The sequence below is a fragment of the Falco peregrinus genome, chromosome 10 (assembly GCF_023634155.1).
Source record: "Falco peregrinus isolate bFalPer1 chromosome 10, bFalPer1.pri, whole genome shotgun sequence".
NCBI lineage: Eukaryota > Metazoa > Chordata > Aves > Falconiformes > Falconidae > Falco > Falco peregrinus.
Genome location: NC_073730.1, coordinates 1344884 through 1363108, shown reverse-complemented (window position 1 = coordinate 1363108; position 18225 = coordinate 1344884). Strand labels below are relative to the sequence as shown.

Below are 18225 nucleotides of genomic sequence, written 5' to 3'. Positions count from 1 at the left end.
CATCATCAGTGAGTGATTGCTACAGAACTTCCCATAATCACTATTTAAGCCTACAATACAGATGTTACAGGTCTGGTAAACTAAACAGTACCAGTATAAATTCCTCCTTATTTAAAAATTACACACCTTCTCATATCTGTTAGAATTTTATCACAAAGAACATTACTAAAATGGTATGGTTAATATTAGTTGCTTGAGATCAGAAGGGGGCTGGGAAGGAAATAAAGCCTGAAATGCTTTTATTACATTTCATACCCATATTAATAATACTACACACTTTGTTACTCAGTGCAGTAAAATCCACAGACACACTTTCAATGCTTTTGTGTGTGCTGTGGACAAACCTTAAAATTTCAAATCTATATATTTCCGGAAACGTGCTAACTGCAACTGAAAAAGCCCAGTATGAAGTACCTAAATGTTTTCCCTGATAGGAAAAGGAAATCTGTTAGGGAAAAACCATAGCTGAAGAGAAGCCACATCTAGTTGTGTGCAAGGAGTCCAGTGAAGGGTTATGTTTTCTTCGTAACACCTCTGTTCTCAGTACACAGCTGGCAAGACATTAGAAACAGTGCCAAATTCTCAGGGCGAAAAAAAGAGAGCAGCAGAAATCTGAACATAGTTATAGTTATGTATTTTCTAGCAATCTTTGCCATCCTTATAAATGCTTGCCTGCTGCTTAAAAAAAAAAAAACCAAACAAAAAAAACCCCCACATACAACTAAAAAAGCACATGAATTTACACCTGCCAAGCCAAAAAGACACAGAGGCAATGATTTCTTTTAAAGCCACTGTATCAAAATCTTTATCACAATTGATCATACAGCACACTGGCTATTAATCAAACCTACATAAACTTCTTAATGCTTGCTCTCGTTGACAGTAAAGGTGTGACGTTATTGCATTTGCTTTCCAATATATTCTTATATAATCATAAACTTTACTTCATTGCACCTGTAAGGCCACTCCCTGCTTACAGGCATGAACGCTGCACGCCCTCATACAGCACCCATCATACAGCAGCTAAAACACCTGATCCCTGAGTCCTGTTCCACCTGGCACTCCCATTCTATTCTCTTCTGTAATCACGTTAACCTGGTTTTACATGTCGCTGAAACGCAGCATAGAGAGGCAAACAAAAATTTTCACCACAGCAGTCAAGAGTACCTGCAAAAGTCAGAGCTACTGGACAGTTTTACCAGCCTCGATCTACGGCAGGTTCCAGCGTCCTGCCCAAGCCAAGGTACAAGGTAGGTATAAATCACAAAGTATTTTTACAACACTAGACATGCAAATGGGTTAGATGATCTAAAAGTTTTCCAGTCTTTTGTTAACACCTCTGCATTAATAGTGTACATCACCCCAGCATATTTTGCTGTAGAATACTCTAAAAATTATCTAATCATTCATTTTTCATAATGAACATTTGATTAGCATTCTGTAAAAATAAATGCTCCTACTTCAATAAAATATTAACCATATTTCTTGTATCCATGATCTTAACTCCCCTTTTACTGTGAAAATAAAAGTTAGAAGTAATTTTTAAATAATGCATAAAAAGGTCGAATTCATTATTTGACATTAATGAACGCTAGCAGAAAACCAAGGGAGACTTTTCTTTCATATGCTAGTCATGCTGACCAGAGCACCCGTACAAGAATTTCTTGCCATAGCAAAATCAGGTTGACGATATACTTCCATGTCTTCATGTAACAAAACCACAAAGAAAAACACTGTAAAAACAGACTATTTGCACACAGTTTAAAAATGCCAGTTTCCTTTCTGAGCTGAAAGACTGGAAAAAGAACTGCCTTAAGCCTCATAACCACAGACACGTTTAAAATAATTTCAACATGCCTCTTAAACCTGAAAAATTAAGGCAATCAAAACAAGTACTCCATTACATTATACGGTATGAAACCAAAGGCCACCAAGACCTGTCCTCTCTTTTTCACACAATCTTCAGTTCTTCTAAAGGAGATTAATTGCAAAAGTTGTTGTCGATATTTTTAATTGTACTGTTCTTAGTGCAACAAAATATTACAAAGATCTATTGGAGAGCATAGAAGTTCCCTTTATATCTTTCTTCTATGTATTTGCCAAATGCTATTAATTCAGTATAATAAAGAATTCTTATATTTGTTGTTTTCATAAACAGTGCCTTTGTGTCTGCATATACAATGTATCTCTGCATTCAAAAGTAAATATAAACACAGGTTGTGTTTGTTGGTAAGACAGGTATCAGGTGGTATTTTAGATTCTCAATTCAAAGAGTAAGTATAAGCTCTTTTATTTTGTAACATCCTAAAGGCTGTCAAGCATATTTTTATCCTCTTGTACCACAGCCTGATTTTGCAAGCACCTGTGTTAATAATCCTATTAATTTATTTGGACTACTCTAGATGAACATTCCCATGAAATAGGCTTTACATCTTTATCCAGAGACCGTATTGGATAAAGCACTGTGTATAGAATTTTAAAATCACAGAATCCCTTAAGTTGGAAAAGACCTTCAAGATGACCGAGTCCAACCGTTACCCAACACTGCCGAGTCCACCACTACACCATCCCCCTAAGCGCCACATCTACAACGTCTTTCAATACCTCCGGGGCGGGGGGTGGCTCCACCACCTCCCTGGGCAGCCTGTTCCAACGCTTGGCAACCCTTTTGGTGAAGAAATGTTTTCTACTATCCAGTCTAAACCTCCCCTGGTGCAACTGGAGGCCATTTCCTCTTGTCTTGTCATTTGTTATCTGGGAGAAGAGACCGATCCCCACCTCACTACAGCCTCCTTTCAGGCAGCTGTAGAGTGAGAAGGTCCCCCCTGAGCCTCCTCCTCTCCAGACTAAACGCCCCCAGTTCCCTCAGCTGCTCCTCACAGACCTTGTGCTCCAGCCCCTTCCCCTGCCTCGTTGCCCTTCCCTGGACACGCTCCAGCCCCTCAGTGTCCCTCCTGCAGTGAGGGGCCCAGAACCAGCCACAGGATTCCAGGTGCGGCCTCACCAGTGCTGCGTACTGGGGGACTATCGCTTCCCCAGCCCTGCTGGCCACACTGTGTCTGGTACAAGCCAGGGTGCTGTCGGGCTGCTTGGCCACCTGGGCACACTGCTGGCTCCTGTTCAGGTGGCTGTTGATCAACAAGCTCAGCTCCTTTTTGGCCAGGCAGCTTTCCAGCCGCCCCTCCCCCAGCCTGTAGCGTTGTGTGGGGCTGTTGTGCCCCAAGTGCAGGACCCAGCACTGGGCCTTGTTGGCTTGCATGGCACTTCTGCGTCTAATAGCTAAAAACCAGAAGCACTACAGGTGAAAGAATCTTCTTAGTTTGTTCTGTTAGCAAATCTTGCAAAATTTAAACTTTGTTTAGCACAGACAACTAGTCTGTGTACAGAAAAGTCATCAAGCGCACAAATGTCCATCGACATCTGTTAGGCTAGGTAATATTTTTTTTTAATTCAGTACAGAAATGCATCCTCTGCAAAAAATAGTTTTGAAATGGCTGAATTTAACGAAGGAAACCTGTAATACGTTACTCCTAGCTCAAAATCCTCACATTCATACATACCTTAACAACAGATAAAATCAAAATTAAAATCCATTACTAGACATCATACTTGTATTCATTGAATTATTTATGAGCAGTGTATTTCATAATTAATTAGCTATTCTACAAAATTGTCAAAAGGTTATCAATGAACCCCCTTCACAGTAGATAAAACCGAGGAATAACAGGGCTTTCATTTTCAATTTTAATGCATTTAGAAGCCTAAACCTCAAATAAAAATAATTTAGGTTCTTAAACTATTAAACCATCATCGGCTTCTTGTTTATTTTTCTCTACTTGTACACATTGTCTTTGCATTCATCATGTCACTATCAATAACTATTTGAGAAACAAACATACAACTTCCAGCAACATACAGCAATGTCTCCAAAGTTGCCACAAAACTTTTCCCCCATAATAAAGAAAAATACTAAAACACATGCAATATTTTTTTAATACATATCTATTCCCTGATTGAGAATACAGTGGTCTTTATTTAGAAGTACAGCCACTGCCTGTCACAAAAGCAAAAACCCAAGATATTTCATGGTTAATTAAAAACGTACTTTGCATTTTCTTTTAATCCAAATGAGCCACAAGGCAGGAGCTCAGACTTTTATTCAAAGTCACTCATAACCCTTGTTGCTGTAAGTAGACTTCCACCTCACTGGTGCCTCTACTATAGCTCTGATAAAACTTTTACATTCATGAGTCAAAGGTTAAATAAAGGAGAGGAAATGTTTTCTGTCAAATAGTCAGGTAACCACTAACAGTCCTGAACTATCAGCAGGAATCTAACTTCTAGTAATCAAATAAAACTAAGGAAACTGCCTTTCCGTAGCTAAATGTCTAATGTCTAGGGGCTACTTTTCTGTCTGGAAAATTGACACAAAATGTGTAAAATTGAAACATTCTGCTTCTAAGGGATTTGCCTAAAGGAAGAGAGAGAAAGCTTCAAGCACTTCAAGCATGGTCTGAACTGAAGAACTACAAAGGCTTACCACATAAACCTGTCCTCCTTATTAGAGCATTTCATTTGGAAACATAGGTGACAATTTTACAGTCATAAAATTAATGAAATCTAAGACTGAGCACTTTAATGATGCATTTTGCGTTCCTATGGATACATAAGGTCACTCTCGGAGTCCACCAACAGTTTCAAGACTTTTAACAAAACAAATTTCAGTCAAATTATTTGCACTTTCTACTAAAATCGTTCAGGTAATTCAAACACAATTGCATGTAAACCCAAGTATTATTCCTACTGCAAACAGCAGTGATATTTAGAAACAATACTCAGAAGAATTAAGTCTCCTCCTATTATTCAAAAGAGAACACTGAAATTTCTACTGTGCCACTTCACAACTGGCAAAATTATTATTTCAATTAAGACATAAAAAGTAAGACTAGAAGAAAAGATACAGTATAGTATATGAGCACAACAAGGTATGTTACTCTTGTATGTTATTCCTGTTGTGGTACCCCTTGTTTTTACAGGGCTGCATTCGCTCAGCAGTCTGTGGACAGAGAGAAGGTGACCCAGCAGGAGTCACACCGACAGCTTCACAAAGCAGCCGCGCAGTTTAAAGCAAGAAAAAAAAAAAAAAACAAAAAACAACAAAACAAAACTTGGCAAAGGAATCATACAAAACTTCTGGAGAATAACCCAAGAAGCATCCTCTTATCTTAATATGGGTTTGCACTTACTGGCGCTTTGAATTTGGCAACTGTAGTCCAGCCCTGCATGATCGTTTCAGACAATATTGTGTCACAATTATGTTCTTCAAACAAAAATGCCCGAGACAGCTACCTTAGGGGATTTTTACTTCACTGTATAAATACACAGACAACTTGAACAAAACATTCTGATTTGGGAGAAAATTCTGTTTACACAATTCATACACACATGTTTCTAAAACATAAGAAAACCCATAAAACTTAAGCTAGAGTTTTAGATGTAGATTTTCTGTTTCAAACTATCCAGTTTAAAGCAGGACCATGTGGCTGCAAATTCAGAGATGATTTCCTTTAATTAGTGTTTCAGATGAAGAACAAATCATAGAGAGAAGTCCCATAAATCAAGCAGCTTTAGACTGCTGGTGTAAAACCTGAGGACAAGCAGCCTTTCCTTCAGTTTTCAGTTCAGAACGCCATTCAGCAGCTCAAGCCCTGGCTCCTAGCAGCCCTGGCACGGGTTAACGCCTGGCCTGGTACCATTCACAAGGGACATCCACAAGAGAAAAGCTGTGTCCTGTTCCCCACTCGTCAGCCTATCCAAATGTCTATAGTATTTCCTTCTCATCACTTTGACTGGCTTGTTCCTGCTCTTCTTTTCGGAGATTTTTACTTAGATTTTAGTTATTTATGACCATTTCACTTAGTAAATTTTTCAGTATTTTACTACCCCTAGTTGTCTTTGTTAAAGCCCAAGTCAGCAATCTTAATATGTTCCTCTTGTTTGAGGCAATATACATGTATGTGCATATGCAGATGTAAATAGTTAGACATGGTATTTATATAGACCTGCATTTGTGTGTTTATATAAAAGTCTATGACTATTGTGTAAGACAAGTAGTTTGAACTGCTCACACAGCAGAGTAATTACATTCACACACTGAATACAAATTTATGTTATTTTGATATATGGAAGAGAACAAGTGTGAACATGCATACACACTCTTTGTATATAAAGACAGCCTTAATTTATTAAGATTTCTTTGATTTTGGTTAATTTAAGATCAGCAAGCATGTACAAAGGAAAGCCACATAAAATGTCAAAAGAAATCTGCTACTGCATCCCTTTCACTTGGCCACTTCTAATGGATCTTGGATGCAGAGCAGAAACCAGACTGGATACTAGAAGACATCAGATGGAAATACTGATGCATTCTTTCTGTCTGAGCACAACACACAAATTGGAGAGAAATGGACTACCAAGCTAGAAGTACAATGCTGTGAAGCTAGTGCTGTTATGCATTCAGCTATGTGTTGTAAATTTGAAACTGTCACAATAAAAGCAATGAAGGCAATGCTTTGATTACAGTTCGGTGAAAAATTATAGCTTGCCACTTTTCATTTTCCTTGTTATTTCTACCAAGTAACAGACCGTTGACTAATCTTTAGCTGATGTATGTCTGTGGAAAAATAAAATAAATGCCCTGGTTTACCCCAGCTGAGAATTTCCATCCTTTGCTTTGTAGCACTACAAATAGTATTTAAATGTGCATACCTGAGCTTGCGTAACTGATTAAACATTTGTTATTACAGCATTAGAAGCCAGCCAGACAATGTTAGTACAAGTAAAAAATTTTGTTTCTCACTTGATGAGGGAATAAAAGGTTAATTCAGATAAAGAGCTAAAAGCATGCACATACATTCTCACTCCGGGCCTTAACAAGGTATACTAACAAAAGGTATCACAGAGAAACGGGTTAAACATCATACGCTCCCAAATCCTACAAATCAAATCTTTCTGCAGTATTATTAAAGAAGTATTGTCAGGATCATAGAAAGTCAATTAATTCCCAGAATATAGTCTTTTCCTTTTGTTATTTTCATTATATGGCCATAATTATTATTTTATGCAATATTTAGAGCAAATACTTATTATTAAAATTACTTGACCAAAAATGTCCAGTGTATTGGCTTTCAACATTAAGTTTAGAATCTGTTTAAAAGCTCACAAAAATCTTCATGGGATATCTCCAGTAATTTTAAGCACTGCTCTGTAAGTTTCTATATTATCTGGGGGTTTTTTGCCCCTGCACATGGTCTATTACTGAAATTCTCATACAAGTTGCTGTTGGGTTTGTCTCCCTAACTCATGTGGTCTATCCTAAGGACACCTTCTGCGACTGCCCGATTTCCATGTTGTTCAAATACCAGATAATCTGCTTTTCTTCACAAGCTTCCTAGCTTACTCTCCAGCATTATCCATGTTGCCCCTCTGCCGCCAGTGGGTTTGGCTCTTTGGCAGCACGTGGCGCCTCTTTCACCTTGTGTTCGGGGATTCTCACTTTGAAGGTAATTACACTTCACTTCAGTCCTGTTGTTCTCATGTGTTGCTGAACTGGAAGTTCTCATTTCCTCTGTGGGCATCAGAGGCCGCTAGGCTCTTAAGTGAAGTTGCAAATTTGCCTTTTAATTAAAGCACACTGGCTTTGAATTAATTTAATTGAAAGGGGGTTAGGACAGCTAAACAAGTCTTTTTTTTTTCATTACCAAAACAATTGTCTTACAGGAGAAGAAAGAAAAAGCAGAGGGAGAAACAAAGTATTTCACTGGGGTCAACTTCGTAATCACCAATATCTCTTCTGCAATCAAGCAGCATGCTCTTTATTGAGAATTATCTGGCTCTAAGCATTTCTTAGATTAAATACGGTCTGGCTAAATAAACATGGAAGATACATCCAAAAACCATATTTCCAAGGACAGGAATACATAATAATGCACTTTATTGTTAAATTGACTGGATACTTGACAAAGATCTCATTAAAAAGTAAAAATACATAACATTCAAAGCCTCTAAAGCTGCAGCATATTGCACTCTGCTTTTAAGCAAAGATTTCATGTTATTTAAATAGAATTATTTAGCCTCACACAAGGATATCATCACATAGGGCTTGGGTCCACTTTTGAAATGAAATCAGTGTTAACACTTGTAGAAAAATTGTATCCTGATAGATAAATAAAACACATTAGCAGATACTTTTTCGTGTATTTTTCTTACATTCACTCCCTGACTCAACTTTACTTGGGCTGACTTACCTTAGAATACAGAGACAGACCCTGCCTCCTGTCGTCAAACGGCAAAATCCAAACCTTTGCTTACTTTCAATGTCGGTGAGCACAAAGGTAAAATGCTGTCCTACTTGGTTTTGGGACCCCCTGAAAAATTAGATACAGAGCATAAAACCACTAAATCACATCAAACGCGAGCATTTAAGTCCTTGGTCTCAAGCCTCACTACCCCTCCCTCCCTCCCCAGCACCCAGGTGCCCCCTGCCCCCCCGCCCCCGTCTCATCAGCACAGAGGAGCCCAGGTCCCTCGGTGTGTCACACAGCTCGGGCCGCAACAGGCACAGTGGCACGGTGTGGCACACAGCCCCTCACTACCTAAGGCCCAGGCAGAGCCAGCACAAGCCTGCCACAGCCTGTCGGCTTTGAGGACACCTCAACAGTGGAAAACGGTACCCAGAAACAAGGTTTACAATTCTACAAATAATTAATTAAACGGGCATCCTACAGGCCTGGTTTAAGGCATCCATTAGAAAACTGACTTCTTTTTTGCGCCTTTTTTTTTTCTTTTTCTTTTTCCCTTCAGAATAGCTCCCTTGGTTAAACCTGTAGCCTTCCTATGCACCCACACATCTTCCTCCCTTTTTTTGCACTACACGTTGCCCAACAAAGAACTTGTTGCTGAATTCATTTTCCAGTGCAAAAAAAAATATGCAAAACCCAGTAAATAATCAAGAACTAACAGCATAAGAGCTAAAACAATAGTATCTTCAAGACTATATCAAAACATGCACCAACTCGAGCCTTACTCTGCCTTGAAAGTTGACACAAAATTTCCCTGCCTGATGCTCCAGCTCCTTTTACCCCCAAGCTCTGCCCTGCCAGCATTCCCTCAGCAGCGCAGCCCAACGCATTTTGTTCTCGGTTTCTGCCTCCCGCTCCAGTGTCACCTCTGACTCCTCATACTTGTCTCCAGGTCCCAGTACCAAGCTCCATTCCTGGCCTCTCCACTTTCTGCTTGACAGTATGAACCTTTTCCCAATTTCTTTTTAAGAAGAAATGGCATCTTCACTGCCATGACATGTCTCTTATCTCCTTCATGGTCTCAAGCCAGGCACCTTTCTCTCCTGTGCCATTTGTCAGCGTCAGACAAGAGATCACTGAGAACGTGGGACAGACCTGCTTTTCAGTGTGGCCAAACTTCAGTGATCTTCATAGAAATGTTCTAAAACGCTTACATTGAATGCATTTTGCAATCAAACAACTGTATATGAAGTTCACTCACAGAAACACATATTGCACTTTTCCAAAATCTCCCAAAGAAAAGCAGCTTTAGGTAAGCTTGGCTTTTTCAGCCAGGAGAGGTAATGTGTAGCACAGAATGCAGCACAGAGTGGTTTGGGTTGGAAGTGATCTTTAAAGATTTAATTAAAGCCAAATGAAAACAAAGTTATAATGGGGAACACATGGAGATTTGCAAACATAAAATGCAGCATTTCTCCCTGTAATTCTATTGTCTGCTGTTCTTTTTCCACTCTTCCATGATCTTCTACAGCAGAATACCTAAGCACCTGCTAGTAAGCACTATGATTAGCGTGCGTCACGTGTGGTTCGATCTTAGATGCCAAGCTGAAAATGAATTCCTAGAGAAGCTGAAAACCATCACAGATCTCAGTCTTCCAATCTAAGAGCACAAAATATTTTTTTTATTTATCCCCTGCAATATGTTTGGGGGTTTTATTATTGTGGCTTTTTTGTGTTTTGTTTGTGTTTTGTTTTTAAACCTCCATCAAAAAAAAACCCAAAAATTTTCCCCTAGGAAAGAAGAAAGCAGCAGAGGATCAAAGAGCGAGAGAAGTTACAATGTACAAATTTATGTTACAATGCTTAACGTGTGCATGACAACAGCTTAAAGATTAGCTAAGTGATACCACTACCCAGACCGTAGTGCCCCCACTCATTTCAGTTTGGTCTAGTCCCTCGTGAGCATACAGTGACCAGGCTGAAACAAAAGGCTGTGCTGAGCATATATGACACTACAAGACACATTTAATCCAATATAATCCCTGGAAACCCACGCTAATTAATGGCCTATTTTTTTGGTCAGGTAATTAAACTCAAATGATTAAAACAAGCATTCTCCTCACTTGTCTTCGATAGACTGGAACAACTTGGTGTGCTCTTTAAACACAGTAAACGCTCAGTGGCTTTCACTTAGTCCTTCATTTTTCAGGTTCTGTATAGCGAGCACAGTGCCTGTGTATTACACCCCATACAACACAGAGCTATCAATAACACAGGGTTATTACTCCCCTGCCAATGATGCAATTTGCTATCTCACATCTCTGCATTTTCCACTTTATTCCTGACACCAGACTGCCACCGAAACCTGCAGTATGGTTTCAGTACCACACACACACTGCCCACGGGCTTACACAACAGTTCAGCAGGAGCTGGGCAGTCAGCAGCACTGGTAATGCACCACACAGCGATCTCCGCTGCCTCCTGCTCCCACCCCTCCCTGCTCTGCTGCATCCCACCATCAGGTGTGGAGTTTTCCACAGCCACAACCAGCTTTTTCTTATGTCACAGAACCCCTGGCACAGTTCTGTAGTCGGGTGCCTATCTACCCATCTACCATCGGTCAAGACCCATAGAGATCATTGATAATTCACAAGCAATTGTTAATACACACTCATCTATGCAGGCGTTGTTTTTAATGTATGGTGTACATGTATGTCAAGCAAATGGTAACTCTATTACTGCTTGACAACAATTCCTTAGCCCCGAAAAACTCGTATCAGCAAGGATCTCTTGCTTTCAGGTACTTGTCTCTTCCCTTCCCAAAACCTGAAGACGACAGAGGAAAACAACCAGTATTGCAATTAAAGCATACGTAAAAATGTCACGACACAAGACCACTTTAAAGCATGAGATTTAAATTCTGATATTCCTTATTAAAAATAGCCCAGTCAAGTTACGAGTTCACCAATTCCAACACCATCTCACCACCTCCAACTCCATGTCTTCCTTTTGCTTCTTTAAGAAAGACAAATCCATGTTTCAACAGTAAATGTAAAAGTGGCCCAGCTTGAAAACTGCTTCCCACACAGTTTAGAAGGAGGTGTAAGCAGCATGTTGCAGATTTTCAAACTAAGAAAAACTCCAAGGTTAATACTGAGCCTCCACAAAGAACCCATAAGTTTACATTTGGTCCCAGTTGCTTCAAAGGAACAGCTAATAGCAGCCAGTGACCACCCATCTGGACCGCGTTTTGTGATCAGTTTAAAATACTGAGTTAATCCTGGATTTCTAATTTGAGAACTCCACTTAAGATCCAAGGGCAGCAAGGATGTCAGGTTTTTTACTCCTCTTCAACAGAATTAACACTGACTATACATAAGCCTTACAGAAACAAATTATGCTTGGGGATTTGTATGCATTGATAGATAACCACCATGTATAAACCAGGCCCGTAAAACGTTTAAGAAGTGGTAGCACTACAATTTTAAGATATATATTGCATATACCCTCATGGACAAATGCTAGCTATGTGACGCGGGGCTCATGCCTCTGTTTCACTGCAGCCCATTCAGGTTGTTCAGAAGTCAACTCTCACCTCCAGAGGCAGGTAGCAGCTCCCGGCACTGCTACTGAACCACCACAAATGACGCCTCTCAAAGTTCTCCTTAATGTGAAAATCAACCCAGGTAAAGCGTAATTATGTACCAGAGTTCCCTACACAAAATGTTACCTAGACTTTCTATCGGAGTGCAGGATCAACTGGCTGAGCTTCAAAAAATTTCTGCAAAATGGTGGCCGAGCTGGCTGCTTGAAGAGAGCACGATCCACTCACCTGTGTGGGGAGAGCAGGCACAAGTTGTTCCCAGCCTTCACTGACCTTCTCACTCACTCCTCTGCCTTGCTCTTGACTTGCTTTCAACTCTTGCCCTGCATGCTTACTTTTAATCTTAGTTTAACAATAATAAATCACTAATAGCAAAGAATGTACGTAAATACTTATTAACCCTGCAGACTACAATGGGCTCTTTCAAGGTTATTACAGTTCACTGTAGAATAGAAGTAGTTTTTAAAATTTTCTAAGTACATATCTACACAATGCAGAAAAGGCTCTTTGGGTATGCAGTAGGTAAAGAGTCATTTTAAAGATTTTTGTTTACACTATAGTCATTGTTCAGGACTCATTTTAAGGCTGCCTTGAGAAAACTAATTAAGGCAGGAATTAAATCTCTTCTACAAACCAAAACCAGCATGTCTAATTATTGACTTTATCCCTTGTTCTCAGTAAGAATTGCTCTTCTTCCAAGTTAATCTGTTTAGGATACAGAAGATGTTTGAAATTATTTTTTTCTTCTTCAAATTTTAGACATCTTTGAAGGGTTTTGAATTTCAGATTTTTCAGATTCAGATTCAGAAAAAATTCATTTTTTCAGTGAGTTCCAGAAAATTATTATGCATGGGAATACAGATTTTGATGACTTATTTTTAGAAGAAAACAATGTTACTGGTATTGTTAATTACAAGGTGTCATGTACACATACTTGACCAATGTAACTGAAGTACACAGTTCTGATGAAAGCTTTGGTGGCTGCTACCTAAACTTGAAAATTTCAAATGTATTTCATCTCCCAGTCTGACACTGAGAATCAAACCCCGCCAGTCATTCAACCTAATTCTCCCCTGATCAGAGAATGGATTAGAAACCATTTCAAGGAGAAATTTGAAAAACAGATATTAGGGTAGTGGTACAAGCTGATGCAGAGACTGGGGAGACAGTCACCCTAGGTTGGGCCATCTCCTTCAACTAATTGCTATCCCCAAAACTCAGCTTCAGGAACTATTTTTCTCCATTTCCAAACCCACTCCATGATCCATGAGCCCACAGCTCAGGCTCCCTGTGTGAAGGGCTCCTCTGCTCCAACTGAGCTGACTTGAGATCTGCTTCTCATAAACCCCAGGAAGAAACATCAGAAAGAACATCTTTACACATCAGAAAGAAAAGGAACAGGAAGAAAACTGCATAAGATATAAAAACATACAAAGCTACCACCAAGTAAGAAAATCCCCACAAATAAAAAGGACAGTCAACTTGTAACTGGGGTTATGTCTTCAAACACTAGAAGCATTAAAAGACACCACACTACTAGTTAGCACCACACTACTACTTAGTAAAGAGTCTCACTGGGTGTATTCCAGTTGCAAGAGCAGCCTGCTCTGGCCAGGGGCCCTGGCCATCGTACCTGCCCAGGGTCTATCAGAGGTCCCTCGGTGTGCCCAGGTCTCCTCTCAGATGGGTCCACTTCTGCACACACACGGCATCCACACAACACGCACTCAAAACGAATAGTTACACTCTTCCACAGTGCACGCCGTAACCTTCCTGACAAAGACTTCTCTCTTACACATACGTACCATGATACAATGAGGGAAAGGATGGAAAGGACTCAGCTGTATAAAACTGCTGCTGTGCATTTCAGTTCACAACCTATTCTGCAAACTGACTGGAATGACTGAAGCATGCAGGAAATGCTATAATTTGTTTATCTTCTCCTGTACAGCTTAAATATGTTCTCAATTTTTTACTTTTCGTTCTTAACTATTTACCTCGAAGGCAAAAATATTGGTGTAAGGTATAATTGCCTTTCACAAGAGTTGGGTTCACAAACCCAACGATCTCTACAGCCACTGTTTCACGTTTGTCTTTATTATAACTGTGTTTCTGCACACAGATTTTTACCAGAAATACCAACAAACCCAACATTAGCCAGGAACGGGAGATGGAAGGTGATGTCATTCCTGCCATCATTACTCATTGACCCTAACAGATTATGAGCTAAATAATATGCACAGTAATTTCCAAACTTGAGCAATATTCTACTGCTAATGAGAAATCTTCTACAGCAGCAGAAACACTTCTTACGCTCCAAAATATAACATTTCCCTGCAATCTGGTGGGTGCTGGTAGGGGAAATTAATGAGGTACACATCATTGTCTCCATGCTGATCCTACACAGGCATTTTCCAAAGTGTCTTAGCTAAAAAGGCACGCGTGTTACACATTCAGCAGAAGAAATGCATTCTGAAAGGGGAAAGACAGAGAAAAGGAAGGAGAGAGGGGAAATATTTATGGCAGAGACAAATGACAGAGATTCAAAGCATAGATAAGATTGAGGGGTCAAGCAATGACATAGTGCAACTTCAGACTGAATTTGTAATGGGCCCAAAAGGAACAAGAGGAGAAGTTGCATGCTCACTAATCGCCATCCAGCTAAGTAACTGATGGATGCAGAGATCGAGGTGCAGGCTCTCTGCAAAGGTCCGAGTTTTGGGTTAAGAGTGAAAATACGCAAGACTGCTGGAGAAAGAAAAATGAAGAAAACCATGCAGAATTTGTGTAAAGGATTCAAGGCACAAGACAGAGAACATAGCGCTTTTTCTGATGTATTAATATTAGCTTAGCAAACATTAAAAGGAAATTAAGATCTTGATGTTCTCAAATGTTAAAACCTCCTATTCTGTATGAAAAGAAATGGAGAAAGGAATTCTGTTGCAGAGAAAAGGGAACTTAGTCATAAATACCTACAAGTAAACCCTTAGAATGTTATACAATTGTGCCATTTATGAAGCCGAAAATAATTTATTCATACGAAAAAAAAAGACAGGTTTTTGGAGAAAACACTCAAGAACTTCTATGACACAATTCATTTCTTAACCCCTTCAAAATAAAATGTAAGCCATAACCAGCAGTAATGAAATTATGTGCTTACTTTCAATAAAAAAAATTATATAAAACTTAAAGTCATGGTCAAAACATTACACCATTGTGCCTTTTTTGGCTTGACTTTCAGTTTAAATTTAATGGGAGTTACCTCTAGATTTTTAATCACCATTCACAGCATGTACTTTCGATAATTAGAACGAGTAGTGTACAGTTATTTATAACATCTGCATATAAGATAAAGTAAGTACATCTGGTGAGATGATGTAAGCATCAAACAGTGAGAACTAAATCTGGATCTCTGTCTACAATCACTGTCATACAGTGAATAAAGCAAATTAAAATATGTGTTCTCATTTCATTCACTTTTCAAATCATTCTCTAATACATTTGGAAGAAAACAGGTGATAATGAACTTAGCACTCTGCTTTAATGGTGCTTTAACTTTCCCACTCCCATAACCTGAATAATATAGATTACCTAATTTAATGAGTTTTATGTAGGTAATTAGCAGAAATGACACTCCATTGCCTTCAACTGCTGTATAGTAAGAACCCAGAAGCAATCTATGGAACAGTCACATTTTTTGTTCTAGGTACCTTGATCAGCAGCATCAGCGGAAATTTCATTGGTAATTTCTAGCTCTTACCAGGACCAGATATTGCTTGAAGTGGTTTACGTGTATATAACACAGGCTGAGAAACTACACTCTCTAAAGTACGATGTGCTCAATCAATGAACCAGATACTTTGTGCTTCACTTCAATCAAAGCTTTCTGTACCGAAATAAACATTGAAACTGCCTGTAAAACACCTGGGGGTATTAGACGTACAGTCTATTACGAATCTGTACACAAGAAAAAAATATTATTATTTTTTTCCCCCACCAGACAAGTGAAAGCACATTTATGGCTAGATGAAAACTAAAATTCTTGTCACATTTCAAATGTCCATTGGAAAAAAGCCATATAAAAAGGAGCTATAGCACTGTTTTTCCTCAATTTTTTGTAAGTCCAAATTTCAAAATAAAAAGTAAAACTGAGAAAGCAGAAGACCACTAGTTTTCTCAAAAAAAAAAAAAAAAAAAAAAAAAAAAAAAAAAAAAAAAAGTAGTAATGTATGTCTACATTACAGAAAATGCCTGAACGGAATAGTGAATGGTAAAAACACCACACAGCCAGCAAGTTGTTCATACAAATAGCTCGCCAGTCGCCTGCTTTCTTTAATGAGCTTCCAGTATTTCTGTCCTTTTCCCCCACAATAGCTCTGCCCCTCCCCCTCGTCCATGCTCTTTCATACTCTCATGATCCCACACTGCCTTTGGTTCTCCCACAAACCTCCTAAAACTCAGCTCCCAGCTGCGCTAGAAGCCACAAGCGCGGTGGCCGGTTGTGGAGATCTCACAGCGCTGCCCAAGCAGGCAGCAGGCCAGGCCAAACACAGCCGGCTTGTTCCCCTCCCCAGTATATTTCAGCTTCCAAGGACTGCTCCTCCTTCTGTTCAACTGCCAATTTTTATGAAATTTTTAGAAATCCTGCACCTTTGAGAGCACTGCTTTACAGTCGAGTATGAGGCCAAGAGTCAAAAAGTGTGTCTGCGGAGGGAGCATGGGCGGGTATTAACAGACAAACAATAAACATTACATAACTTTGTCTTTTTTTCTTTTTTCTTTTCCTTCCCTCAGATACTCAGCTAAAAAACATAGCTAGCTATGCTATAAATTTATGTTTTCCCAACACTGTATTGATTAAGCTTATTCATCTCATATGAGCAACTGTCTTCTGAATGGTTCAACAGAAATAGTTAACGCAAGACGAGTTATCTGAAAATAATTATTTGCTGCCACTGATTATCTTCTTGCCACTGGATGGCAGCAACAGAACCTCACCTTTTTCTGTTATCCTCAAATTTTATTTCCATTATTCATCTTCATTACCAATTTTAAACAGAATTCTGTACATATCTTAAGCACATTACAGACTTCAATGCTTTAAAGCCAACACTGACAACCGTATTAGTTAAGTCATTAAAACAGCTTAAAGGACAGTGAGATTAACCAGTCCAAAACCCAAACAACTTAATTAAATTCAACTACAAAAGACTAAATGAACGTAGTTTATTTCAGGGAAGTTGTGTTTATGAAGATCTTTATTTTGCCAGTGTGTTTTTCCTGCAAAGCCTCTCTTCTTTCCTCTACACACAAACCATCTTTTAGTCCACTGAGAGCAGCTCCTTGCATCTGATAGATGCTCCTCATCTTTGAGACTCCATCTACAACTGACGCCTATGTTGTTCTGAATCCAGCTCAGCCTGCATGCTACCTGGGTGTATCTTTCATGAATTATGCAAATTAAACTTCTAATTCAATCTTTGCTGATTAGTACAGTATGAGTTTTCCAAACTGAGTAATTTATTAAATTAATTGCCATAAATCATTTTGACAAGCTTAAATAAATATTTTAATTATAAAAATGTTTTATATGAACAATTTATATGACTGGCAGCATTACATGGAAGCCACACTACCAGAAAGGTAAGAGCTAATCTCTGAGAAAAATCAATTGCATATTCAGTTACTTCCACGCAATTAAAGTCTTCATTTCTTTGAACTCAAACAACATGTTTTTCAGTACTGCTGGGTGAGCTTTTACATCCTGGTGCAACATAAGTTTTCGGTTTGGTTTTTTGCTTGGTTGTTTTTTTACGATGCTCGCCATTTGAAGGAAACTGTTATTTCCTTATATTTACACAGATGATGTTTACAGTTATAATGGACAAAAACTGGGAGCTGGAATGTAGCTCTACCTTGGAAAAGATATCCCTATATCTCTGTAAATGTTGCATCTTACTGTGGTACTTTCCTACTAGTGATTTCATAGTTACTTTAGGAACAAAGGATGTGGTGTTCTTCTCATCTGCAGGTGCAAGTTTAGGAAGTGCAGTATGTTTTCCTTTTCTTTGTATCTTCCCTTTCATAGAAAATGATATTTAGCCTAACTGCAATATTTTTAAATACACGATAACTGTACCACATACCTTTCAATGTCAAAAGGAAAGCAGAACTTCGGAACGCTGTTCAGCACTTCCTGTAAATACAAGTCAAAGAAATAAAGTTAGGATTTTTTTAAAAGGCTTTTGAAAGGCTTTCAGGGCAGTTGTTAACAACTACCCTACAGCTTGCTTTTAAAAAATATCTAAAAATACTCATAAC

General features: G+C 38.9%; 1 protein-coding gene across 5 annotated transcripts in view; it reads right to left on the bottom strand.

Annotated features, from left to right (window-relative positions):
- The window catches only part of DENND1B (DENN domain containing 1B), a 167175-nt gene that overhangs the window by 87370 nt on the left and 61580 nt on the right, over window positions 1-18225 (bottom strand). For 4 of the 5 annotated variants that reach the window (XM_055815046.1, XM_055815043.1, XM_055815048.1 and 1 more), the window contains exons 4-5: window positions 18051-18100; window positions 8307-8426 (exon numbers count right to left, since the gene is read on the bottom strand). In XM_055815046.1, coding sequence (XP_055671021.1) covers window positions 8307-8426; window positions 18051-18100 — 170 coding nt within the window. The remainder of the gene's footprint in view (window positions 1-8306; window positions 8427-18050; window positions 18101-18225) is intronic. The other variant, XM_055815047.1, reaches the window with a different exon arrangement.